Source organism: Oncorhynchus gorbuscha, linkage group LG18 (assembly GCF_021184085.1).
Source record: "Oncorhynchus gorbuscha isolate QuinsamMale2020 ecotype Even-year linkage group LG18, OgorEven_v1.0, whole genome shotgun sequence".
Classification (NCBI taxonomy): domain Eukaryota; kingdom Metazoa; phylum Chordata; class Actinopteri; order Salmoniformes; family Salmonidae; genus Oncorhynchus; species Oncorhynchus gorbuscha.
Window position 1 is genome coordinate 54,100,879 of NC_060190.1, and position 27,724 is coordinate 54,128,602.

The window sequence follows — 27,724 nt, forward strand, 5'->3', positions numbered from 1 at the left end:
TACTTATCATGCAAATTGAAACATGTTGAGGAAATGAGATGAGAATAACAATTCAGGAACAATGGGCTACCGCAGGGATAGTACCTAGCCGACTATACGCAACTCCATGATTTGTGTTTAATCGGCTAGGGTGCTACTGAACCAGTAGCTGCAGGTACCCTTGGGTTTGAGTACTACTTAACATCTACTAATTCTCAATGAGTGTACTTTTGGGGTGGGGAATAGTCGACATGGTCATGGAAAGGCTAGAGAAAAGGTTTTCTCCCGAGGGAAATAAAGTTTTTCATGCTCAACAGTTTCCCTTGTGTGTCCTCCAGCCAATTTGACACAGCTGTGGGAAGCATCCCTATGGAACACTTTCGACACCTTGTAGAGTCCATGCCCTGAAGAATTGAGGCTGTTCTGGGGGCAAATGGGAGGGGGGTGCAACTCAATATTAGGAGGGAGTCCTTTATGTTTTGTACATTCAGTGTACACTGTCTCGAAAGAGCCATGTTTCCAGTCACGCCCAAACACACCGGTGAATGGCCAACCCTTTTCTGAATTGAGTTGGGAAATACGCTGCTCTGTGGGCTTCAGGGTCCGTGTACATTTCGTTATCAAAATTGAGAATGGAAAAACTACATTTGAAAATCAGAAATCAACTTGTTTTCTAATTTGTTTGGCTTGCACTTGCTAGCACTAGCTATTAGAATAAAGTAATATGACATCTCATTTTGTCTTAGCTTGTAACTTGTAAAATATGTATATATTTTTGGACAAAACTAAAAACAAACATTTAATATATTGTGTTATTTGTTTTATATTATTACATGTACAATTTTGAAACAATTGAGAAACGGAATCGTTTTGCGTTTTTCCATTCTTCGTTTTTATTCGGAAATCAAAATAACGAAATGTACACGGACCCGTCAGCTTGATAAGGTGAAGCAACCTTGAGTAGGAGGGGAAATCAGAGTTTGGAATTGGAACTGTGGCAGAAGATCCGGAGTACGAGTGCGGAGGTGAGAAGAGCGTTGGTTTGAAACTAAATTAAGGTATTTTATTCTAATTCATTTGTTGACATGTTTACCAAACTTGCGCCTGCAGGTTAGAAATACTTCACCCGTGCGTAAATGTTTGCTCTGGCGGTTCATACAACAGAATAATTGGTGTCACCCGCGTGCTCTGACTGCTGTAATAATAGTCTGAAGGATATGGAATTAATTTTGAAATGTGACGAAATCCAAACCAGTAGGGCTAAGAGTATGCTTCTGACAATGTTTGGGTTGTAATTCGACGATTCAAACGAAACCGTCGCAACAATCTATTCGATTGCAGGTGCGCATATAATGTTCAGAATTCACGAGGACATGGTTTAGATCTAGTGCTTGACTTGGACAGGAGCTGATTATCGGCACCTGAAAAGGTGTACTGCTTGAGCTCCTGTTCCTCTTATAGAGTATTAGCTCAGACGTATTTTGTAGATCTGACAGTTTCGAGTTTTTGAAATTACTGTAGACTTATTGTCTACCATAACACATGTGTCTTGCTTAAATTGAAAGTTTCGCGTTCACAGCTCTTTTTATCACTACCTCCTGGTTACCAAAGCATTTTCCCATGGGTAAAATAACACTACCAGACGCAACGTTGTTGACATGTCCAATGTTTATATTGCTGGGTACTACAATGCTATCTGCTCCCGCAGCACTCGGGATAAGTCCTCCAGAAACAGCAGGACAAAAATCTCCGGAGTGATAAGGATGGGTGAGACACCAGTCAGGGATGATGGCACAGTTACAAGGTCAGCTGAGGTAAGCCATATTTTTCCTTCCCATATGGAAGTACTATTTGTTTGATATAAAAGTACTTCCCAAGAGGAAGAAATCCTATTTGCCTTTACTCTTCCCTTGTATTCTGCACCTGGTTACATTACATGATGTCTATCTAAAATTGATAGTATGTGTAACATGAAGTCTTTCTTCTTTATGAAGTATGTTGGCTCCTTTCCTGTGGATGACTGTTGTTTGGATGATCAGATGCAGCAGTTGCACACACAGCTCAAGTCTCTCAAAGTAGGTACTGGTAATAACAAGTTAGAAAGCAGCAGTACTTTAAGGCAAGTCTTGACTGTTCACAAATGTTTATGGTGGAGATGGGGTCGTGCACATACCTCTTCGTGGTCAGGTGCTCAAACCACAAAAAGGGCATGAAAGCAATAGGTGGACATATCTTTATAGCCAATTTAAATGAGACATTTAACATGACTTTAACAATGGCTTGCAGGCAGTGGGTTTAGAACAACAATGATAAACTGTAATATGAAGAATATATTGTTTTGGCCCCCGCAAAAACTTGAGACTGGAAGGATGTGCCTGCCTGAGGTGTTGAACTTTTTCACAGACATGCAAGAAAAGGAGGTCTGTGTCCCTGAAATTTTCCATCAAAGGTGTGAAGATGTATGATGAAGATGAGACGGTAAGAGTTGACCTTCTCAGAGCAAAGCACATGTATCATTGCTGTTCGAGCTGTGTACACTACATCAACATTATTTTTTTTAAACTTTTCTTGTCTGTAGACTATCCTCATGGCCCATGCTCTACGAAGGATCTCCCTTTCCACCGCCCACCCCTCGGATGCCCAATTCGCCTTTGTTTCCCACAACCCAGGCAACCCTGATGCCCAACTATACTGCCACCTCTTCAAGGCTAGTCATGCCAGAGCAGTAAGAACCAGCGTTAGATCTTTGTCTCCCAAGATGATTGTCAATGGAATTCCTCTGTGATGGCTTTAAGCTGCAGTTTATTGTGTAATTTGTCTCTGTGTTCCCTCCAAGGCCCAGTTCCTGAACCTGTTGCTGTGCCGCTGTTTCCAGCTGTCCTACCTGGAGAAGCACCCAGAGGAGGCTCAAGTTGAGTCTGCAGGCCCACTGCCCAACTGTACCCCCTCCCTCCTCAACCAGGGCTTCCCTCTCAGTGTCAACGCCCTTGTGTCCTTCAGAAGGGCCCCCACTCAGGGCTTACTCCCAGGGGAAAAGGTCAGTCAAACCTGTTTGTTTTAACTGAATTGTGAAAGCACAGTGAAATAATGTTTTTTTTGTGTGTGTGTGTAGCTGAACCCTGTACATTGTGCTAGCCTAGCTGTTGACCTGTTAACACTTTCTATGGGTCCTTATTGTAGGTCTTCCCATTGAAGAACAACAGCGCAACAACTGAGGAACAACCAAGCATCCAAGAAAACGTCATCACCTCTCCTTCCCTGGTGCGCAAGAAAGCCATCCGCAACAAAGTACTGCGCTCAGGGGCCTATCGCTCCTTCACTTATACCCCTCACAAACAACGCCACCTCCAGGATCGGCTTAATTCTCCACAAGGTGGGCTAAGTGTGCAGAGAGCTCTTTCAAGAGTGAAACAGTTCATTAGGTAATGCAAACCCTTAGTGCTTTGTGATGGGCACTCACTCAACGTCTGTGGTGTAGGCTACATTTTTCATGGTATTGATTTGTCATTACATGCAGGTTGTAGGCACTTTTTTCACAGGGTTCTGATTACTGTAACGTTAAAAGCTTTTTACCACGCATTTTTAAAGTGAACATGTTATAACGTTTTATTTCCCTTGAAACGGTAGTTGTACTCACATCAGTAAGTTTCTCCACAGTGATTCAACTTGAGGTGGAATGGAAATGGATTGGAGGTTATCCAAAGCAACAAAAAAAAACATTTCCCTTGAGGGACATATTGAATTGTGATCATTCCAAGATGCTAAGGAATCTCTTATCTTGTATGTGAAACAGGAAAGGGGCAGGACAAAATGCCAGGGAGGAGAGCCCGGGCCCCGAGCCTTGCTGAAACAGAAGAAGCTCTGGCTCAAGCGGTGTGGTGTTGGGCTGGCATCACCACGTGAGTCCCCCTCTCTTTTATTATAATAATATATGCTATTTAGCAGACACTTTCATCCAAAGTGACTTAGTCATTTGTGCATAGATTTTTTTTGCATAGGGTTGTCCCAGCGGGAATCGAACCCACAATCCTTGCATTCCTAGCACCAGGCTCTAACAACTGAGCCACGTTTACCCGACTCGCACTTATCCCAGAACAGTTCCTTGTGTGCTTTATGGTGTGTTTGCTTGATGAAAGTCATGTGAGTCATCTCAGGGCTACCATTGGTCTTCACCCCCCATGTGCTACAGTGACAGCAGCTCTTCCCTGCTTGCAGAGGATGTCCTGGGCTCGTACCTCCTGTGCCCGCATCCTAAGAGACCTGGCTGTGGCTCTCTCATCATTCGTTTCTCTTCTGGCCTCATCACCCACCTCATAGACAACACATATAAAGGGACATACCTGCTTGAGGTGAGCTGTCATGGTCAATCATTCCATTTTCATAAACTTTCTTTAACTTCCAATTTAAGCTCTTTGTTAATGTATGTTCAATGTGTAGCTATGAAGTCATTTATGTTTTTTTACTAGAACTGCCAACAAGAATTCTGCACCATTGCTGCTTTGATAGAGCACTACACAGAGTTCAAGGAGGAGCTGGACTTTCCTCTGAGTTGTGCCCGTGTAAACCACTGCTACGAGTGGGAGGAGAATGTTGGCAAGGCACACCAAAGCCTCAAAAGAAAGAATGCAGAATATAACCAGAGGAAGCAATGGGTTTAAAAGTAATTTCTGAACATTGGATTGATTGATGTATCCCATTCTCTAAGAGACACTGACAACATGTTAGACTGACACCTTTCATTTCTTTGCACTTAAATACAATGCAATTCATTCACTTCTGTGCTTCATTTAGGTTACTTTTATTGTTTTGAGATTTGTGATAAGTAATGTTTATCACAATTCACCTGCTAAAGGGAAGTTTGATCGCAAGGGTGGAGCAGAGCCGTATATTTAGATAAATGTAAGGCGTGTGGAGTAAGATGTTGGCACTTCGCCTATGATGTAGTTTTTTTTTTTTTTTAAGTCAGTGTGTTTGAGATGTATATTCTATGTTAGCTTCCCCTACGTTTTGAAATTGTATACATTTTTTTTTAAATTTAGGAATTTAGTGTGTATATAAATTGGAGGGATTTTCTGTTTTTGTATGTGTTAAGCTGTATGCCTCGTGTTATGCTGTCTGTTTCACGGTATGTTTTAAGATGTTCTGTGAGAACATGGTACATGACTCACTTTACACCACAAAGTGGAGGCAATTTTTTTATTGTTGGGTTATGCATAATGCATTGCCGGATTTTATGCATAAATACAGACCTCTTAACTTGATCTAAGTCTGTTTTTAGGAGGAACAATAAGTGATTTCAATTTTGGCTCTTTGGAAAGACGATGGGCAGCAAAAACATTTTATTGGCAATTTTCACACATGACGTGGTTTTATCAAGTGTATGGTTGCCTTGGAACGCGGTGGGAAGGGAACCGACAGAGCGAGATTTTTTTTTTTTTTGCGTATACTTTTGTTTTTGAGCACGGATTGTATTCATTGGACGACATGATGCCATCTGCAAATACTACGTTTTTATTGCACGTGGATAATTTATTTGACAAGAAATTATTCCAACCAATTAACGGTCTGACATGTCTCGCAGGTTAGCTGGTACAGGTTGTGAACTTGATTGCTTTGAGGCTTGGCCAATGTGGCAAGCTAGCTACGGTCTTTAGCTTAGTTAGCTAGCGTTCTGATTTGCTGTCATGCTTCTGTGACCAGATCAACAGGTTAGATTTGTGTTATTCTGATCACTTCAGTTGTAGCATGTCAACTGTAAAGGTCTGTCATGGCTGCTAGTTAGATGAATTGTTTTAGTTTCCAAATAACAGTAGGCTAGCTATTTATTTTTCTAGTTTGCACAATGCTGGATGTAATGGATTCAACAACTGAATCCTACAGACGAAGAACCATATATGTGAGATTTAAAAAAAAAAAATATATATATATATATATATGAAAAATCATTATTGGACACCCTTTTCTATAGTGAACCGGTTTCACAAGCTTTCTGCGCGCTAATTAACAATCATTTTAAATTTAAAGATAGACTCGTGAAATAACCGTTTATGTGCACCACTCAGAATGGACGGACAAGCGCACAACTTTTCTGTTGCTGATGAAAATCGCTGAAATGTGGAAAACGAACGTAAAACAAACTAAAATAATGGAAAGACATGCAAAGGAAGATTTACGGGATGCGGGAAAACCCTATACAAATCGTAAGGATCAAGAAAAAACTGTGAAAAGCTGTCCAAAAGAGGTATGTGGAAGAACCGTATATCAAACAAGCTAGCTAGCTATAGAGTACAGTAACTAACATGTATGTTCTGGGTTGTCTCATTTGTAACTATAGAGAAAACATTAGCTACAGTTCGTTGGCTAGTTCGTTACAAATGTTGTTAGATTATAGAAGAAACATAGTTGGCTACTTTTTCTCCATCCACCGGATGATTCGACATGGCTACAGTAGCTAGCTAGTTATACTGTATGTAACGTTACACTGAATACTGCAGGGAAAAGCGTGTTCCACGACGTGCAGAAAGGATTGTGGAAAGTAGATTGATGAGCGTAAGCTGCATCTGTTCAACAGTTTCTACACTGTCCCATACGAGAAACAACAATCGTTGATTCTCTCCGACTTAGAACAGGTTAGAAATAAGACAACGGCTATTATTATAATAGCTATATTGAACACTTGCATAGTTGAACTCTGACAGTGATGATACGTACATTAACGATAACTCTAAAAGTGGAATGTTACACAATGGTGCAATACAAACTCATTCTGTGTGTAGGTTGGGAGTGTGTGAAAGATGGAGGTGTTATGCAGGTGAATGAGGACCCAAAAGCGACTTGGTGAAAACAGTCTTTAATCCAGTTTAAGGAAATAGCAATACTCCTAGACAAATCGGAGCGGTAAATAAAGCATAAGAAACAATTTCACTCGTAATCACGAGAACTGACTGGAGACTCGATAATGAACTGCAGGTTGCCTCGGGAAGGCACTTGACCGTAGCAGACTCAGACACCTGCTCACCACGCAGCATCTGAGGGAAACACGACACGACAGGGCGATACAAAGACACAGCACGGTGAACAGTATACAAGGATCCAACAGGACAGAAACGGAAAACAAGGGGAGAAATAGGGACTCTAATCAGGGGAAAAGATAGGGAACAGGTGTGGGAAGACTAAATGATTGATTAGGGGAATAGGAACAGCTGGGAGCAGGAACGGAACGATAGAGAGAAGAGAGAGAGGGAGAGAGAAAAAAGGGAACGAACCTAAAAAGACCAGCAGGGGGAAAACGAACAGAAGGAAAAGCAAAATGACAAGACAATATAAGACAAAACATGACAGGAGGTCCTGATCACGCAATACCCTGAATGTGCTACAGTATATTAAATTCTGAATTTATCATTGTCAATTTTTATTGCAGCATGAGGTGAAACCGAGACGGAAACAAACGATGTACAGCACGCAGGCCAGAGATTGAATGTGTGCAAGGTCACTTTCATGTCTGTGTTCCAGCTAACCAACAACCGTCTTCAGGCAAGTGAAAATGTGAATTAATGTCTATATGAATACCAATTACAAACGTATTGTATTCTCTACTAGTTTTTAATAACCTGCTAATTGAAAAGAAATTGTTTTGGTCAGGTTGTTCAGGAAAAGTTAGGAGTTCAAGCTGAGGCAGGTGAGGTTGCAGGGTCACCAGATCAGGCTATTGAGGCTAGGTCTCCTTTAGAAGATGGAAGCATAGCAATAGGTAATACGCTATGGATTCCAGCCTGGATTATTTCACTATAGCAGTGCTCTAAACAATCTTCTAAACATTAACATAGAGTATCGAATGGATGAATAGCGAATTCTGAAACAGAAATATAAAAATGTTTATTACTTTTAAACAAAATGATGGTAACTAAGCTGTCCAACTACAACCTGAGCATTGAGGACTGAGTGCCGATTACCTTCCCCCTCCCTCCCACCGGACGGCACTGGCCTAATTCTCGCCGCCCTACAGGACCCCCTATCCACAAACGGCAATGGCGTGACCGGGATTTGTACCCCGGTTATAGCGACACAGTTGCACTCTTAAGGCAGGTCCCTAGACCATTGAGAGAATACAAGTTTAACAACATCTTGTTGTCTCCTTACAGGCCACATTGGATACATGCTACAGTGAAAGAGGGCATCAAGGAGCACATTCTATCTTTCCCAAGAACCCAGAACCACTACTCTCAGATGAAGGGGGATGTGCACAGAGAATACCTCAGCCCTGATCTGAATTTGTTGCGAATGTACCGACTCTACAAAGAGAAGAATACCACATCATCTGCAAAATTCTGGGTTTATAGGGACATTTTCAAACAGCAGAGTCTCAATTTTGGCCAACCCAGGAGTGACACCTGTGGGAAATGTGACGCATTCTTCACTAAAATGTCAGCAGCAACATCTGAAGAGGAGAAGAGGAAGATTGCAGTTGAAAGTGAGTTGCACCATCGAAAAGGCCTACACACAGCGTCAAAGTGACACTGAGTGGGCTAAAGCCCACTGCCATGCTGACTTCCATGTAATTTCTGTGGATCTACAGGGGGTGATGTACACCCCTAATAGGGGTGATGTACACCCCTAATCTGACCCACTCTGATGTCCACTACCAGCGGCAGCTGTCAAATTTTAACATTTGCATCCAGGAACTTGGAAAAGAAGATCCTGCATACATGTGTGTTTGGCATGAGGGGATTACACACAGAGGGTCATGCATATTGAAGTGGGTGAAGACAAAATTCACGCCACTCACCAAACCAGAGGTGCGCAAGTTGATCATCTTCAGTGACGGATGCTGTGGGCAGAATAACAACTGATGGATGCTCAATCTGATGTCGATGCTCGTCTCTATGGGTTACTTTACCCAAGTTGAGCAGAAGTTCATGGTCTCTGGTCATCCTTTTCTTCCTTGTGATGGATCTTTTGCCACCATCGTGAAGAGGCGCAAGGTGTCAGTCCTTCATACAACTGATGATGTTTCAAAGATGATACTTGAAGCACAACCAGTAAAACCATTCAAGGTTATGTGGATGCAATGTGAAGACTTAAGGCACCTCCCAGATTCTGTCCTCAAGCGACCAGCTGGACTACAGATCACCTCAGTGAGGTGGTTAAAAGTCACAAGTATTGCACAGAGAATAGTTTACTAACATCCCATCAACACGCAACATGTTGTTCTAACAATAAAATATCCTAATGCTTGACTGTGAAAGTTGTTTATTGATGTCAGGAACTTAAAATGTTTCTGTTCTAATTTCAGTTGAGCATCCTTGGAATCTGTACACCAGACAGAGCTACAGTCTATTTGAGGGATGGAAATCATGGCTGATTTCCAAACCAAAACAAGGAGCTACACCTCAACCTCCCTATTTTGCAAGCCACTATCCTAGAGCATATGAGAGTCCTCTGCCCATCAAAGAAAAAAACAAGTACCAAGATCTGATGACCATGCTCAACAACTTGCCAGCTGCTGCACGCTCTTTTTATAAATCACTGCAGAGTGAATCATTTGATGTTAAACCAAGCTACGTAATTAACCGTTTTTTCTGTGAGTTTGATCCCCTGAACCTGTATAATATGTTGTCTTCTGAAATGTATTCAGATTCATGTCACCCCTATTGTAGGAAATTAAATGTATAGTAGGTGTTTTCTATGTGAATCAATGTGTATGATTTGAACCAGCACAATATATTGAATTAATTTAATTTTAAGATGTTCCTAGTGTAGAAAATGTTATGTACAATGTGTTCTGTTGAGAATTATTTTGTGTGTGATCATTTGAACTTTTCTTAATCGGAATGAATTAAAAACAAAAGTCATCACATACAGTATGTGAGTATTCATTTGATCTTGATTCCCTCTTTTTATTCATTACCATATACAGTATGTCTCTCACCACATGTATCATTAACTCTAAGCAGTTAATACTTATGAGAGTCCTCTGTCCATCAGTGCTCTGCTCCTCAGTACAGAAGGGCATTTCTTGTCTTTAGCATGGGTTTAACGCATTTCAAAACTGAATTGCTGATCATAGTGTTAAACGCAAAGAGAATGGTTTTCTGAACGTTTTGTAATATTGACCTTAGGGACCTGCATAATGGACATGCATATTGGCACATCACATTGATCCATATTTGATATGTACAAGTTGTGCTTGTTTTGATTGAATTGTATTCTATTTTTGTAGTTATTCTATGGTATCTTCACATTGAGGACTTCATTTTAAATGAGACTAAGATTTCATGACTCAACTTTCAAGAAAAGTAATCAGTGCTAAAGTTGATAGACCACCTTTAAATGAACCTCCATACAAATTAACTACATATTGCATTTAAGTTACTTACATGAAGGGCATCTGTACTTAAAACATCAGGTGTTAAAAAAGGACATCTTGCAAGAGTCATGCAAAATGTCACATACTGTTCTTCCACAAACTGAAATCATCACGAGATATACTGTTCTTCCACATTCTAAAAATTAAAACGGCAATAAAACAAGTGTTTTTTTAAATAAAAAAATATCAATTGTTGGAAGATATGGGTATGGTGAATTATTTGTCAACCATAAAACACCTAATGTGGTACACACAATAATGGAAAAATAACTGTCTTAAAATGGAAAAATTCTCACATATATGGTTCTTCGTCTGTAGGATTCAACTAACGATTGACTCTAATTTTGATATTGGCTACCAGTGTCAAACGGTGTTAATCAGGCATTGCCTTGCTTGTCACCAGTATGTGTGTCTATCAGACACCCCAAGAAGATTGAGGCAAAAATGGCTGCAGAGTCAGTGAAGGTAGTGGTCAGTTGTCTGCCGATGAATGATAGGGAGCAAATGTTGAATTGTAAGACGGTGGTATCCGTAGAGATGAGTCACTGTCAGTGTTTCATCAGGAAGCCAGGGGTGAAGGAGGAGCCACCAAAACAATTCACCTTTGATGGAAGCCTCTTCATTGTCTAAAACACTGAGCAGATGTACAACAAGATAATTGACCCTTTGGTTGAGGTAGGCCTACAATAAATCCTACTACATTTTCACAACTTGATTATGGTGAATTACATGCAGTAGCACCAGCTCGTGAACTATTGGACATCTCCAGTATATATCTGAAATTAAATAACATGTCAGTTAGGAAAACACCTGTGCTGCTGGACTTGGCTGGCAGCGAGCGCCAGTTTAAGATGGGTACCACCGGGGAACGTCTCTGTGAGGCCACCAAGATCAACCTGTCCCAGTCAGCTCTAGGCAACGTCATCTCAACAGATCCCCTACCGAGACTCCAAGCTGACCCGGTTGTTGCAGGACTCCCTGGGAGGGAACACTAGCACCCCAATGGTGGCCTGCAGACAACAACTATGAGGAGAGCCTGAGCACCCTGCGCTACGCCAAGAGGGCCAAGAGCATCCAGAACAGGCCCCGCATCAACGAAGACCACAAAGATCCCCTGCTCTGAGAGTACCCGGAGGAAATCAAGCAGCTATGTGCCTTAATATCTGGCCAGCTGGGCAATACCAACCTGTCATGTGAGCACCATGCTTTTCTCCACACTTTGTCTAATCGCTGAGAGTAAGAGTTTGCACATAGAAGATCAAAGTGCTAGATTAAAATTTGATTATTCTCCATGGTCCTATTTTAATCAGTGTTTCTGGATGGTCAGTTGTCTGCAGGGCCCTCCGCTGGTCCATCGAGGCCACAGTCCAGTACTACAGAGAAGGAGAAGATTAAAGAGGTGGGTTAACTTCCACAAGAAGTTAACTGAAGCTGCTTAGCAGAAGGAGCTCAACTAACCTATTTGTGACCTTCAGGAGTATGAGGAGACGCTGGCCTGGCTTCAGGCTGAGTATAATGCAGAGCGGGAGTCCAAGCCCAAGCTTCAGGAGTATGAGGAGACGCTGGCCTGGCTTCAGGCTGAGTATAATGCAGAGCGGGAGTCCAAGCCCAAGCTTCAGGAGTATGAGGAGACGCTGGCCTGGCTTCAGGCTGAGTATAATGCAGAGCGGGAGTCCAAGCCCAAGCTTCAGGAGTATGAGGAGACGCTGGCCTGGCTTCAGGCTGAGTATAATGCAGAGCAGGAGTCCAAGCCCAAGCTTCAGGAGGACATTGCTGTCCTGCGCTCTTAAAAAAAAAATATGAGACCAAGCTGTCCAATCTGGAAAAGTCCCAGACCAGCAGAGGGCACTCTATTACCACTGCTGGTACCATTACGACATCCCTGTCTACGTTCAAAACTCCAACCAATTCAAATTTCACTCAGACGACCATAGCCGAGGATATTAATAAGACAGATTTTCTGAAGATAAATAACTTTAACAGTCAGGTGTATAGATAGTGCTCTAGTACATTACAGGATATCAAGCCTTGTTTTCTAATTGTCTAGTGTCAGAGCTCTCCATCCTTATTAAACAAGCTCTTGAGGAGGAATGATGTTGTGTCACTGCACATGAGCTTAGTTATTTTGAACCAGTCCTAGCCAAGATACCCATGCATCAAGTTCCCAGTACTTGTGGGTAACCGGTTATGCATGCATTTTGTAGTAGTACACATCTGAGTAGGGCGGTCCCTTTAATGATGTAACTTCTCTTCTTGTGGGTGAGCCAGACACATGCATCTTGCCAGGTGACCAGTGTCCAGACAGGGTCTGAGGGGTAGGAGAATGTAGACTCTCCTCCAATTGGTACCCCAGGCCCTCTGGACCAGAAGCATGTCCTCAAGAGGTGAGTTACCACACTCACACACACTCCCTTTTATATAACATCATGTCCAGTGGTGTGGCTTGGTGCCCTGTCCTGTCTCCAGGCTACAGCACACCGACAGAGGAATACCCTGGCAGATCAGAGGAAGAAGCAGCTGATTGGCCCTGGCAGAGAATGGTGAAGAGAGTGACAATGTGATCTTCAATGTCTACGACTCCATCCAGGAGGAAGTCCATGCTAAGAGTCAACTCCTAGAGAACACCCAGGGCAAGGTGGGACACATCTTCATGGAAAATAAATGCCAGATTAATGATTTATCTACTAACATGCTTGTTCCTGTACCACATTTCTGTCACGCATTTGTATTGTTTGCCTATTCTGTTAATACATTATGTACTGTGACAGACTTAAGTCTGTATGGTCATTTTGTGGTGTTCTCCTGATGTGATGCCACAGCTGAAGGTGGCCAAGCTGGAGATCCACAACTTGCAGGCGGAGTTTGAACGAGAGGAATGACTACCTGGCAACAATCCGCAGGCTGGAGGGGGAGGGCAAGCTGCTACAGAGCCTGTTAGAGCGCAGGGCCCCTCTGGTCCGTCGTGACTGCAACTACAGCAACTTGGATCGCCTGCGGACGGAGGTCACTTGGGATGACGACAGCGTCACCTGGAGGCTGCCTGACATGTTGGTGCAGAAAACAGCCCTGCTATCAGGTGTAGGACCGGGGAAGAAATGATGTTGTGAAGATGTCTTTGGATTTAGAACGAATGTTAATCTTTCAGTGGATGGACTATTTTTATTTAGATTTTCAATGTTGTGATTACATGGATGGTTCGTCCTGTTTTGGTTTCTCATCCTCTGTTGTGTTCCTTCTCTCTCTTTCAGCAGTAGCTCCTTCAGCTCAGATGCTCTCTGTGTGCATGAGCTCAGCGGCTGACACAGGAGAATTCTTTCAAGTTTGTACTTTTATTTTTATTAAACACATTTATATTTTTTTACCTCCCCTATGGGATATGAGGAACAAAGCAAAATGTTTATGATCCTTCATCGTTGCCTGTTTTGTGCAGGACGATGAAATCAGTATATAAAGAGATGATGAACCGCAGCGACAGCGAGAACTTCTCCAGCAACTACTTCAAGCCTAAGAGAGTCAACCAGTTGCTGGGCGTTGAGCCACAACTGTGACTGAGGTGCAGTTAATGTTAACAGAAAAACAGTCAAACTATTCATTGGAATTTTAATGTGTGCAGACCAAAGGGAAAGTTCCTCGAATAGACAATAAAATAATACAATTCAGATACTTTTGGAATCAACATTCAAATAAAATGTGACAATCATAACACCACATCATACCAATGTACTGCTTGCTAATACAAAATAGTTTTAGTCCAGTTACTGGAAATATTCAAAAGATCTAGCCTGCTATCTGCTTAACTTCAAAAGATAATTTGCCCTACATGTGTGGCTATTCCACTGATGACCTCTTCCCATGCAGCAGTTCACTCAGCACCCCAGAGGAATGGTACGCCTCACCTGACCTCCAGAGGCTCCAACATTGGCCCCTCACTCAGCCCTGAATCTCTCCTCCCTTTCCCCTTCCGCCTTGAGTCACTGGGGATCACCCCAGCCAATGGCAAGGTGAAGAGGAAGAAAAGCTGAACATAGAGACCTGGGCTACAGAGGCACTCTGTCACCACCTCCCCCAGTCTATCCATTTTTACCTGCCACACTTTTTGACCACTAGAGACCTCACAATTCATTGGCTTGTTTAGGTAGAGTATTTCATTCATCCACTGTGATTGACCCCAGGTTGTTAGTAGTTCACTATTGAACTTTCAGTAACCAGCAATTTAATGGCACTTTTAAATGGACACTTGGTCTGGCAATGTGATGCTTCTGGTGTTTATTATTATTTTTTGCACCTTTTTAAATGTTAGCGAAGATAATGCCACACCATAGTGCTTGCAGTGACTCTTAATTCTGTGATACAATGGTTTATCCAACCTTGAATATAATATTTATCACTGTTGTGGTTTTTGCTGCTCATATACTGTAATTGTTAATACAATATTTTTTATGTAGCTTTCTGTGTATCTTGTTCATTTCATGTCTCATACTACTTCACTTCCCAGAATACATGTCTGGTTGTGCAAAATATTTGTTTTTGAGCATCACTAACAGGAAGGTCATCTTCAGTCTTTCAGCATCAGGGCTAAGAAATAAGATCTGAGAGGCAAACATGTCAGACCAGTTTCAGTGTCACACAATCTGGATGACTCCACAAATGCACTGGGGCCAGGGTGGTGTTGTCATAGCAGCAGTGTTAACGGGCCATGTATGACGGTGGAGGGTAGCCTCCGGTTTCCTGTCCTCTAAAAAGACGTGTCAATGACGTGTTGTCTGGAAACAAGACGAGTGTGGAGCAACCTTGTGACCTCCAGGGAGCTGAGTGACACAGACAACCTGAATTGATTCTTCCCTGGTTGTAATAATCTGAGCCGGACTTATTTGGCAGTAAAATTGAATTGACCTTTTCTGAAAATGTCAAATTTCAATAGCATTGACAATTTAAGTTGAAAGGGTTAGTTAACCCCAAATGACATTGTTTTCCTTACCCTGTAAGCAGTCTATGGACAAGGTATGACATTAATCCATGTTTGGTTGTTTAAATTGTCTACTGTTTCAAATGTTAACTTGTGAGCATTTATGGCGCAAATCCAATGTGAGTCAATGGCAACTACAGTACCTTCAGAAGGATTCATACTCCTTGACTTTCTCCACATTTTGTTACAGATTGGCTGCAAAATTTATTAAATATTCATTTTTCTCTTTATCATTATCCACAATACACTATAATGACAGTGAAAACATGTTTTTAGACATTTTTGCTAATTTATTGAAAATAAACACAAAAATATCTCATTTACATAAGTATTCACACTTCTGAAAGTGAATGTTAGAATCACCTTTGGCAACAATTTACAGCTGTGAGTCTTTCTGGGTATTTCTCTAAGCACTTTGCACACCTGGATTGCACAACATTTATTTGCACATTATTCTTTAAAAATTCTTTAAGCTCTGTCAAGTTGGTTGTTGATCACTGCTAGACATTCATTTTCAAGTCTTGTCATAGATTTTCAAGCCGATTTACACTACCGTTCAAAAGTTTGGGGTTGCTTAGAAATGTCCTTGTTTTTTAAAGAAAATCACTATATTATCCATTAAAATTACATCAAATTGATCAGAATTACAGTGTAGACGTTAATGTTGTAAATGACTATAATAGCTGGAAACAGTTGATTTTTTAAAATGGAATATCTACATAGGCGTACAGAGGCCCATTATCAGCAACCATCACTCCTGTGTTCCAATGGCAGGTTGTGTTAGCTAATCCAAGTTTATCATTTTAAAAGGCTAATTGATCATTAGAAAACCCTTTTGCAATTATGTTAGCACAGCTGAAAACTGCTGTCCTGAGAAAAGAAGCAATAAAACTGGCCTTCTTTAGACTAGTTGAGTATCTGGAGAATCAGCATTTGTGGGTTCGATTACAGGCTCAAAAAGTCCAGATACAAGAACTTTCTTCTAAAACTCATCAGTCTATTCTTGTTCTGAGAAATGAAGGTAATCCATGTGAAATTGCCAGGAAACTGAAGATCTCTTACAACGCTGTGTACTACTCCCTTCACAGAACAGCACAAACTGGCTTTAACCAGAATAGAAAGAGGAGTGGGAGACCCCGGGGGGCAACTGAGCAAGAGGACAATACATTAGTGTCTAGTTTGAGAAACAGACGCCTCAAGTCCTCAACTGGCAGCTTCAATAAATAGTACCCGCAAAACACCATTCTCAACGTCAACAGTGAAGAGGTGACTCCGGGTTGCTGGCCTTCTAGGCAGAGTTGCAAAGAAAAATACATTTCTCAGACTGGCCAATAAAAAGAAAAGATTAAGATGGGAAAAATAACAGACACTGGACAGAGGAACTCTTCCTAGAGGGCCAGCATCCCAGTCGGATCTTCACTGTTGACGTTGAGATATTTTTGCAGTTTTACTTTAGTGCCTTATTGCAAACAGGATGCATGTTCTGGAATATTTATTCTGTCATTTAGGTTAGTATTGTGGAGTAAGTACAATGTTGTTGATCCATCCTCTGTTTTCTCCTATCACAGCCATTAAACTCTGTAACTGTTTTAAAGTCCCTGCTGCTCCTGAGTGGCGCAGCAGTCTAATGCACTGCATCTCAGCGCGAGAGGCATCACTGCAAACCCTGGTTTGATTCCAGGCTCTATCACAACCGGCCGTGATTGGGAGTCCCATAGGGCGGCCCATTGTTGTCCAGGTTTGGCCGGGGTAGGCCATCATTGTAAATATGAATTTGTTCTTGACTGACTTGCCTAGTTAAATAAAGGTTAATAAAATTCTGGCCTTATCGTTAAGTCCCTGACCGGTTTCTTTCCTCTCGGGTAACTGAGTTAGGAAGGACACCTGTTTCTTTGTAGTGACTGGGTGTATTGATACTCCACCCAAAGTGTAATTAATAACTTCACCATACTCAAAGGGATATTCAATGTCTGCCTTTAATTATTTATTTTTTACCCTATCTACAAATAGGTGCCCTTATTTGCTCGGCATTGGAAAACCTCCCTGGTCTTTGTGGTTGAAATTGGTTGAAATTCACTGTTCGACTGATGGACTTAAAAAATAATTGTATGCGTGGGGTGCAGAGATTAGGTAGTCATTCAAAAATCATGTTAAACACTATTATTGCACAGAGTGAGTCCATGCAACTTATGTAACTTGTTAAGCAAATGTTTACTCCTGAACTTATTTATGTTTGCCATAACAAAGGGGATGAATACATATTGAAGACATTTCAGCTTTTACTTTTTTATAAATTTGTAAAAAATATTCCACTTAAAAAAATTATGGAGTATTGTATAAAGGCCAGAGACCCAAAATCGAAATTGTACCATTATAAATTCAGGCTGTAGCACAACAATATGTGGAAAGTAAAGGGGTGTGAGTAGTTTCTGAAGACACTGTACATTAGCCTTTCCACGCTTCATGTCGACATCTTTAACTAATTTAATTGAGTTACACAATACATTTGTAGATACTTTAAGATGATTTGGATATGAAACATGGAAATACTACTATAGGTACCAATGACTTGCATTGGATTTGTGCCATAAATGCAAAACGGTTAGCATTTGAAACCAGTTAAACACAACCAAAGCATGGATTGCTGTCATACCTTGTCCATAGACTGTTTACAGGGTTTTCTAATTTGGGTGAACTATCCCTTTAATATCCCTAACCACATACTGTAAATTGCCATCACAATGGAACATCACTTGGGGGGTGTCCATTTAGTCTGAAGATCGATTAATCAAATAATTTATTCTTTCTTTCTCTGTATTGTGTTTCACACTTGCGTAATGGATCGATTTTTCCATCCATTGTTCAATATGACTTGACCGGTGGCAGGCGTTTCAGTTGAGAGAGGTGACACCATCATATGCAAAGTACTCCACTCAGACATGGATACGGCTCCACTACAACAATACCTCACGAAGAGATAACACTGAAGTGGAACCATAGCAACAGTGATGTTGTGACCACATTTCCAGGTAGAGGGTATATAAGATACTGACCTCTCGCTGAAACTGTTTAATGAAATGAAAGAGCTGTTTGGACATTAGGAATGAACACCACAGAAAAGAAAGCACTGGTCTGTTCAGTAGGACAGGTTCACATAGAGGTGCAATCCAAGATAATCCGATAACACACAGACAGCTGAGTAGGCTGTCTCATTGCGAAAGTGGCATGTGTAAAATGAGTAGTATGACTAGTCTGTAAGATGAGAGGAGGGTGCACTGAGGCAGAGAAAGGTAAAGCTGGTGGAAAGTACCTGTATAAATAATTATTTGTCTTTTTGTACAAAACCTATTCTTTGATTGGGTTGTGAGGGTTGGAGGAAAAACAAATGGCTGTAATTTAACAATGGGAAGCTCAGTCAGGAAAAAAATGGAAAGGAAATGGTCATCTGACACAAAATAGTCCAACATGTTTAAGTGTATGATCAAATACGTTCACATCTCAACCACGAATGCAGTCTGTTACACAGCAATTATGACACAAATATGATACGCCTGTTAAAGTTAAGGTGTCTATCATAAGTATTCCCCCCTTGGATTTCCTCGTATTTTATTGTGTTACAAAGTGGGATTACAATGTATTTAATTGTAAAAAAAAATCTTCAAAGATTTACACAAAATAATGTCAAAGTGAAATAAGTGAAATAAAAATTCCATTTAATTTTTTTTATTATTAATTAAAATTTAAAACAAATCTATCTTCATTAAATAAGTATTCACCCCCCCTGAGACAATACACCGCACTGGGCACAGACGTCAGTTTTGATTTACATTTGGTGGAGTTGTCAACTTTGTGAATTCCAAATATATAAACAAAATGTCCTTGCATTGATTACTTTTTGCAAATCCAATTCGTTTTCCACGTTGATTCAATGTTATCACATAGATTTTTGGGGGGTTCAAACTATTTTGCCCAGTGGGATCTTAGAAACACCTTTGGCAGTGATTACTGGAACACGTTTGGGTATACTTCTTGGGTAAGTCTCATAGGGGCCGATTCAGACTTAGGAAATACTTAGGAATACAAATACAAATACTTCTCAGTATTTGGTGTTCAGACATACCTCTGCAGGTATGGCTGCCTTGTGCGCTCTGAATAAATTGAATTCAACCCCTGAAAATCCTCCCACTTGCTGGCCAACAGATTTTCTCGTGGAGTTTTCATTCAATAGGGTTTTCAGTACATTTATCTTAAGCCACCCCTTTAAAGTCAGTGTACATTTAAGTTTGAATTTTGTTGACAGACTCACTAGAATATATCGAGAGAACGGCTTCAGAATATTAGGTATCAATGAATGAAAGCCATCTAAATATATGCATATTCTTCTTTGTTTCAGCACCAATTGGTAGATTAAAAAATACTCTGATCTTGCAGATGATTTAGGTTAAGGAAAATACTTTAGAATCACAAAAAACAGGTTTGGAGAGACTTTACGCACAAAAGAAAGAAAATGGTGGTTTAATTCATTCTGAAAATTGTCACATTCAGTTCCTCAATCCATGATAATGTTGAAAGATTACTGTATATACAGTAGAATTACAATAGGGAGAATAGTGTACAATAGTAGGCTATACCCTCGTCTATTGCCTGCACAAACCATGGAACACAAACCATGGAACTGTGTGACACAGCCAGGTTCAAACCCTTACGGCTTGGTCTGCACGATGCTCCATTATGAATTAATTAGCATACATTTATTTTTATATACAGTATCATCAATTGTCACTAATGATCTTCAGCAACAACCTCACGGCCATGACGGCGTATACAGAGGAAGCAACGAAGGTAAACTAAACAATGTAATTAAATGGAATGATAATGTAGGCTTTACCATCTGAAGGGAACTAACAGGAAATTGACAGTTGAATATGTGTGGTTATTATGCCTACTGACAATACTGATAGTGGCTATTAAAATGCTAGAAATAGGAAACAGAGAAAGTCTGGGTAGCCTATAATTAACACATTCGAGAGTGCCCATTCCTGCAAGTTAAAAGCCCTTACAATTGACATTTTGCATAATGGCACAACAATTCATAAACTTTACCGTGGGTATGTTGATATGCTCCTTTTTGCTGCCATATGACTGGTTTCACATTTGTCTCCAGCGATTATAAGGTAAAATAGATCTAAAACAAGTGTAATTTATATTTACAATTCCCTTAGCCAAACAGATTACTCATTTACCTAGATCTTATCAATAGCTCTTAACAAGTTGTAAATTACATTGCATGGAAAATAGTATTATTTCTATCGGAAAAAAATTAAGTAGATGCTTTTTCCACTTGGAATTGGTCAGTTTGCTAGACCTTATTTATGGTTTTCTCGTGTGTAAATGTGGTGGAATTATTAGGGAATTAAATCAAGATCAGAATACGCCATATCTGTAGACACAAATCCGCCACACCTTCATTTATTAGATCTTCACCAAATGAATAGCGGGTTCAATTTACGCGCGCTTAACTTTGGTTCGAATCGGCCCCTTAGTGCTGTGCACAATTGGATTATGCCATATTATGCCATTATTCTTTTCAAAATTCTTCAAGCTCTGTCAAGTTTGTTGTTGATCATTGCTAGACAGCCATTTTCAAGTCTTGCCATAGATTTTCAAGACGATTTAAGTCAAAACTGTACTCAGGAACATTCAATGTAGTCTTGGTAAGCAATTCCAGTGTATATTTTGCCTTTTGTTTTAGGTTATTGTCCTGCTGAAAGGGGAAATTGTCTCTGGTGGAAAGGACACTTAACCAGGTTTTCCTCTATGATTTTACTAGTGCTTAGCTCCGCTCCATTTCTTTTTATCCTGAAAAAGTCCCATCCCTGCCAATTACGAGCATACCCATATCATGATGCAGCTACCACCATGTTTGAAAATATGGAGAGTGGCACTCAGAGATGTGTTGGATTTGCCTCACACATAGCGGTTTGTATTCAGAACAAAAAGTGAATTCATTTGACACATTTTTCTGTACAGGCTTTCTTCTTTTCCCTCTTTCATTTAGGTTAGTATTGTGGAGTAACTACAATAATGTTAATCTGGCCCCAGTTTTCTCCTATCACAGCCATTATCCTCTGTAACGGTTTTAAAATCCCAATTGGCATGGTGAAGTCCCTGAGCAGTTTCCTTCCTCTCTGGCAACTCAGTTAGGAAGGCGCCTGTATCTTTGTAGTGACTTAGTGTATTGATACACCATCCAAAGCCTAAATAGTAACTTTACCATGCTTAAAGGGATATTCAGTGTCTGCTTTTTTTTACCCATCTACCATCTACCAATTGGTGCCCTTCTTTGCAAAGCATTGGAAAACCTCTCTGGTTTTTGTGGTTGAATTATTACTTAGGCTTTTCATAACATATGGGTTGAATACTTATATAACCAATACATTTTAGTTATGTATTTTTGTTTATTTATAAACAATGTAAAAATATAATGTTGTTAAACAACTGACATGAAAATTAAATTGCGGTAACAGTAAATTAGTGCTTTTTTGAAGTCGGTTCGGTTCATATAGAGCTGCTGCCTATATGCTGTCTGACTTAATCACTATTTTAGTAGTTCTTCAAAGTAAATAAGGCATACTTAGATCAAATATTTTTAGGTAGATGTAACTCGTGAAGCAACTACTCTCTATCCCTTCTGATCGAGCATTCTTCTGTCTCTTCTCTTGACCTCTGTGTCTGCCACACACTAACTCAACGTAACAGGCATAAAAGAAACAGACGGACAAGTAGGCGCAATGGATTATCATCATTGTAGTTAATTACCATGTTTTCTGCACTTAACTATGTAGAATATTGGCCTGTTGGAAACTACAACTCCCAACACAGTTCAGTTCAGGCTTCACACAGTTCAGGCTTGATCTGCTTTATCGCTAGAGAAACTGTGCAATGTTTATATTGAGCTGACAGAAGAAGAATAAAACGGAACAAAATGGAATTCAAATAATTTAAATGAAATTACTCTCTTAAAGAGAGAAATGGAAGAAAGAGGCCAGTCTTTCCTGAAAAGCCAGCATTGTCAATGCTCAAAATATTTACAGAAATCGGTTCAATCCCCACTTTTTTCTGCTTCCCTGGTGGTGGAAGTCTGTTTCATTTGATACCCTCTGTATATCTGTTTATCCACTGGGCAGATATCTTGGCTGCCTTCTCTCCGGGCCTAGTCTTTCAGCAGCCCCAGCTTCCTAAGTGCCTCTCGTCTGTCTTCTCCCATGCTGGGCATCATCACCACACTGAAGCCTGGGCAGTGCAGGGTCTTGAGGGGGGACACTGGCTGAGCAGTGGGGGTTGTTTTCACCTGTTCTGAGGCTTTGTTGAGAGCAGATGGGGTGCAACGTCCACCCTTCCTCTGGCTGTCCAGGGTGGCAGAGCGGGGATCAGGATGTATCCCATGGTCGGCCATGTAGCTCCCAAGCCCCACCCCTGAGCGCTCCAGGGTGGCAGCTTTGACCCCACTGGGTTTGGACGGGTGTGAGAGGGGGGCGGTGAGCTGCTCCTCACTAGAGCGATGGAGGAAGCTGCTGCTACTTTTTACTGGCTTGCTGTTAGATTCTCTGGGTCCCTGGGAGGTAGTTGAGGGCTGGCTTCTTGTTGGGTTACCATGAGGTGGAGATTTGACTCCCACACGGGCTGAAGTTAGTTCCAAGGAGGAGTGAGATTTGGGGGTGCACAGTGGCGTAACATGCTCAGGTTGGGACTCATTATTGTCTCTCAGGAGCCCCAGCTTTTGTAAGGCATCATTTCTCACCTTCTGTGGGTCCGACAAACGCCTGTCCCTGGGCAATGAGCCCAAGGAAGGGGCACTGGAGGTCGTAGTGGGGTTAGCAGTATCCCTTTGGGTATTCACAGCAATGTGGGAAGGGATTTTGGGGGGTTTTGGGAACACAACTGGAGGACTGGCCTTGTGCTTGCTGGGCTCCCGGGGGAGTATCCCCTGGGATGGGGTGACTGAGCAGCCTCTGGGTGTGCTTCCATGATGCGGGTGAATGGGTATGTCTGACGCAGAGGGCTGCCTGTTCCAGTCTCTGGTCTCAGCTGTGGGACTTTGAGGAGTTCTCTTCATGGAGGCACTCTTCCTCAGCTGCACTAGGGCTTCATAGGACAGAGGGCCTCTGGGTGAAGTAGGTGGTCTCTGACCAGGGTAGTCTTTGAGCTTTGACAGAGGGGGAATCACAACAACATTGACCTCAGGGGGTAAACAAGGGTGGTTGCCCTGACATGGCATGTTGTCCAAGGCAGTGACCTGGGGCTTTGAGAGAGAGTTCTCCTTATCTTGGGGTATGCCTGGCCTAGCCTTTGGCAGGATGCAGGAGGTGCTGTTGGCCAGGATGAATGGAGTAGGAACCAGGTAACCGTTCTGCTCTCTGGGATATTTTGATACATCTGAAAGAGAAACAAAATTCTCATTAGATGCTTTCGATATTCAAGAGGATCTAATTCCCTCCTGGGCAGGTCACTCACTGTTGAGTTTGTTTTGGCCCATGGAGGCAGAGAGGTGGGCCATCTTGGTGGCCACATTGCCAGGGGTGGGCAGGCGGTCAGGATCATCATTGGATAGTCCACTGTCCTCCTCAGTCTCTAGGGACTCTATGGTCTCTTCCAAGAACATGAGACATGCCCTCTCCTCAGCAGACAGGTGTTCAAAGCTATCGTCACTCTGCAAGACACACAAGACCAATTTAAAAACACTTAAAACCCCACAACACGCTTAAGGTATTGTCAATTCAGTTCATTCTGAGCTGTTTAGTTCTATGTGAGATGCAGTCATTTGTAATAAAATGTATTTAGCAAAACTTATTTTGCGGGTTCAGGAATACAACTTGAGAAATGTGAGGATAACAAATGTACTTACAAATCCAGAGTTCATGCTGATAACACTGTCACAGCTGCCTGCGCTGTCCATGCCAGTCATTGTCTCTATGGCGACACCACCCGGCCATGTGTCACTCTTAGGCATTGTAAGGATGAAGGAGTAGTAGAAAACCTTTCTCTCTCTCTCTCTCTCTCTCTCTCTCTGTTAAAAATAAATACAAAACATTAATTACACTTGGGTACTTTGATAATACCACACATTCCTATTTCACATGTTCTTATCTAATTATCCACAAATAAAACTTAGCTAATCAATTATTATAATCCGTTTCACATAATCTATTGTCTCCCTATCAAACTCTCTCACACACACACACCTTTCTAAACCTTTTTGTATCACAGTCAGATCTCCTTACATAACCATGTGAGTGATTCACACAGAACTGATGAATGGGTTGCAGAGCTAGTGGAGAATAACAGGGTATCCTGGCTAAATCTATTTCTGTGAGATATCTTAGCTAACTACTCTCCTGGTCACATGTGACTCAGATTACAGCACACACTACTCTAATCTCCTTCCGAAGGATCAATTTCAGCAAGAATGAAAGGCAATACAAATGATATCCCTCCGTAACGCTGCATCCTACTTAACCATATACCTGTTGGGATAGATAAAGTAGCTTGTTTGTTAAATTATGCCTTTGAAAATGTAGGTAATTGTTGAACAATGTCTTTCACACCATTTTCCATATTATGTGTGAATGCACAACAAACAGATATATGAACCTCTAATTAAATAGTCTGAGAGTCTGATATCATAATAAAGTACTCCTTGATTGAGGGGTGTTTTAGAAGAAATGCCGCTGGAGTGGTTTCAACACCTGAGTGGTGCGCCTAAGTAGGTCAGTAGAGAGACAATAGCCGTTCTGTTCACTGCTCAGGATTTGTTACTCCATACCAGACAATTTCCCCGTGGAAGCTAAGTCCTCTATCTACAGGCATTTATGTAAAATTTCTATTCAAATCTCTATCTGCTTTTGAAATGTGATTTTGAATGTAACAATGTTCGTGATAATGTTTATTGTCTTTTAACCTGTGCGAATCGGGACTGATCTAATACAAATAGCAGGGCAGTGGCACCTCAAGCAGACACTGTAGAGCACACAGCCTCATCTATTCTGATTCACAACACAGGAGTGACAAAAGTGAACAATACAGTCGATACTGGATAGAAAAGTAATAAAATGTCTTATCCATGGTTATCAGTCTCCTACTGTATAACACATTCCAATGTTTCCTATAGATGTTTCACCAGATATGAGATATGAAAAATATATGAAATTAATAACCTCCATTGTGTTTTGTGTTACATATTTCAGAGGTTTAACCAAGACACACAAAAGACTTTAACCCTCATGCCCCTATCATGCCAATGTGTATGATGAACCTGCCCTATGGGTGAAAGAAGGGAAAATAGATGCAGGTTATCACCACACTGTATTATCAGTTGTGGTACAGTATTTACAGAGATTAGCTATATCACGCAGGTGCTGTGACAACATGCTAATTTCTTCAGAATGATAGATCTAAGATCATCTAGTTAATCATTACTTCAACTCACCACTTCTAACATAGAAGTACATATACTTATTAGCGAGAAGAACGTTCCTGTCAACTGCTCGAAGGGCTTACCCATGGTTTGGCTCATATTGAATACAACCCATATGTGTCTGTGATGGTGAGTCACCTGACACACAATGGAAAAACAAGCGTGTCATTCTCCATCAATTCAGGACAAACTATATTGTAAACATTCTTGCATGATTTGCTCAAACATACACATGCACTGGGGGCAATAATATAATAAGGGGATGAACACTTTGTTGTCATAAGGCAGGTTCAAATTTGCGAGCAGATATTCAACACCATGGTCAATGTCTTTTTCTGATCTTGACACTCCCATTGGACTCAGTATGTTATTACAGAGGCAATTGTATAACTAGTGAGTAAATGTATGCCGTGCTGGTCTTGTGTCTTATTCAAGAAGGTCAATTGATCTGTATTATCAATAGTTGCCATACAATCTAGGCAATATACAGTAGCCATGCAGATAGTTTACAGCTAAATCTATGTAGGCTATACATTCGTTTTCATTTCAAGAATCATTCAGAATCATTATTTTATCATATAAAACTATACAAGTAGCTATTCTCTAATGTATTATAATTAAGCTTACCTGTAATTTGTTGCAATTTTACAGGATTTGTGCTAATAACCCCACATTCCATCAATTGCGCAGGGCTTGTCCGTCCACCTGTTGCCTGCCTGTACCGTCTGCGCTTCTGTTCAGCACCTTGCTACTACAGGTGATAATAAACCATGTGCTACACGTTCTTAACCAATCATAGCACAGTACACCTAAGCTGTTGACGCTTCATTCAAGCTACACATGTATGTAGTAGTAGGTTAACTACATGTTTTAGTGGTGTTAACCTTGATCCTTGAATCAGTAAGCAATTTTGTTATAGTATCTACAAAAATGCCTACCACTAGCGTTTTAAATTCTCAGAATACCTGTGTGGGAATGTCCCTGAATGTAGTGTGTCACTGTTGTCATGCACAGGTTTCCAATCCTATTGTTGGAGATTGAAGGTTCCTTAAAATAACATGTCTAATCCGGTTGGCAATGATTAAATTGATTTAATCATGTTTGTAGGATTGGGATTCATTATAACTGCCTTTGGTCAGTGAATAATTATGGACTGTTAAGGCTATACAGCAAACTATCAACCAAGATCAAATATTACCCATGACAAATTATTAAAGTGAATTGTGCAAGATAAAAAGAAAATATACAGTATATATATACTGCAATAGCATTGCCCTGTCATAGCCTTTTTGCTGACATCCTAAAATACTTCCAATTAAATATTCACTTGGCTCACCAATGTGAGTTTGAAATCAATCCCATCTGCATTGTACAGGGTTTATTATAAGGAAAACAAATCTAAGCAGCATTACTGTATTCAGTTAGGGGGGAATTTCGTCCTGAGTTAAGTGTGCGTAAATGGAACATAATTCCCTTTTTTCCACTTGACTCTATGCATATTCTGACCTTGAACTTAACCATGAAAAAAGCATGCTATTTACCCGCTATTAGTTTGGGGCCTAAACCGAATAAATGAAGGAGTGGCGGAGGTTTGTCTACAGGTAAGCTATATTCTGACCTTGACTTAATTCCATAATAATTCCACCACCTTTATGAACGAGGAAACCATGAATAAGGTATAGCAAACAAACCTGCTTCAAGTGGGAAAAGCATCTACCTTATTTTTCCGATATAAATTACATTATTCTCCATGCACTGTAATTTACAACTTGATGAGAGAAATGTTTCTGGTAGCCTTCCACAAGTTCCCCACAATAAGTTGGGTGTATTTTTGTTATGCAGGTGAGTGAGGACCCAAAAGCGACTTAACAGAAACTGAGTTTATTAAAGTCCAAACAGAGATAACATAATCCTCAATCCTTTACAGGAAATGTCAAAA

At 40.9% G+C, this 27,724-nt stretch overlaps 2 protein-coding genes and 1 pseudogene across 3 annotated transcripts; 2 read left to right on the forward strand and 1 right to left on the reverse strand.

Moving 5' to 3' along the window:
* The first annotated feature begins 534 nt into the window (after positions 1–534).
* On the forward strand, positions 535–5,240 carry LOC124003755 (SH2 domain-containing protein 5-like). 2 transcript variants are annotated; one of them, XM_046312307.1, is made up of 10 exons: positions 535–1,037; positions 1,688–1,793; positions 1,974–2,054; positions 2,383–2,457; positions 2,558–2,704; positions 2,816–3,016; positions 3,160–3,352; positions 3,773–3,878; positions 4,169–4,328; positions 4,446–5,240. In XM_046312307.1, the coding sequence occupies exons 2-10, from the start codon at positions 1,743–1,745 to the stop codon at positions 4,635–4,637; spliced, it is 1,206 nt and encodes a 401-aa protein (XP_046168263.1). In that variant the 5' UTR covers positions 535–1,037; positions 1,688–1,742; the 3' UTR covers positions 4,638–5,240. The 2 variants fall into 2 exon arrangements, with proteins under 2 accessions (XP_046168263.1, XP_046168264.1); XM_046312308.1 differs by having other exon boundaries at positions 535–1,004.
* A 132-nt stretch (positions 5,241–5,372) lies between these two features.
* On the forward strand, positions 5,373–14,747 carry LOC124004179 (annotated as a pseudogene).
* Positions 14,748–19,093: 4,346 nt separating this feature from the next.
* On the reverse strand, positions 19,094–24,374 carry LOC124003735 (specifically androgen-regulated gene protein-like). The gene is made up of 3 exons (XM_046312282.1): positions 24,217–24,374; positions 23,826–24,021; positions 19,094–23,747 (listed from the first exon to the last, which is right to left on the reverse strand). The coding sequence occupies exons 1-3, from the start codon at positions 24,319–24,321 to the stop codon at positions 22,525–22,527; spliced, it is 1,524 nt and encodes a 507-aa protein (XP_046168238.1). The 5' UTR covers positions 24,322–24,374; the 3' UTR covers positions 19,094–22,524.
* Between the last annotated feature and the right edge of the window lie 3,350 nt (positions 24,375–27,724).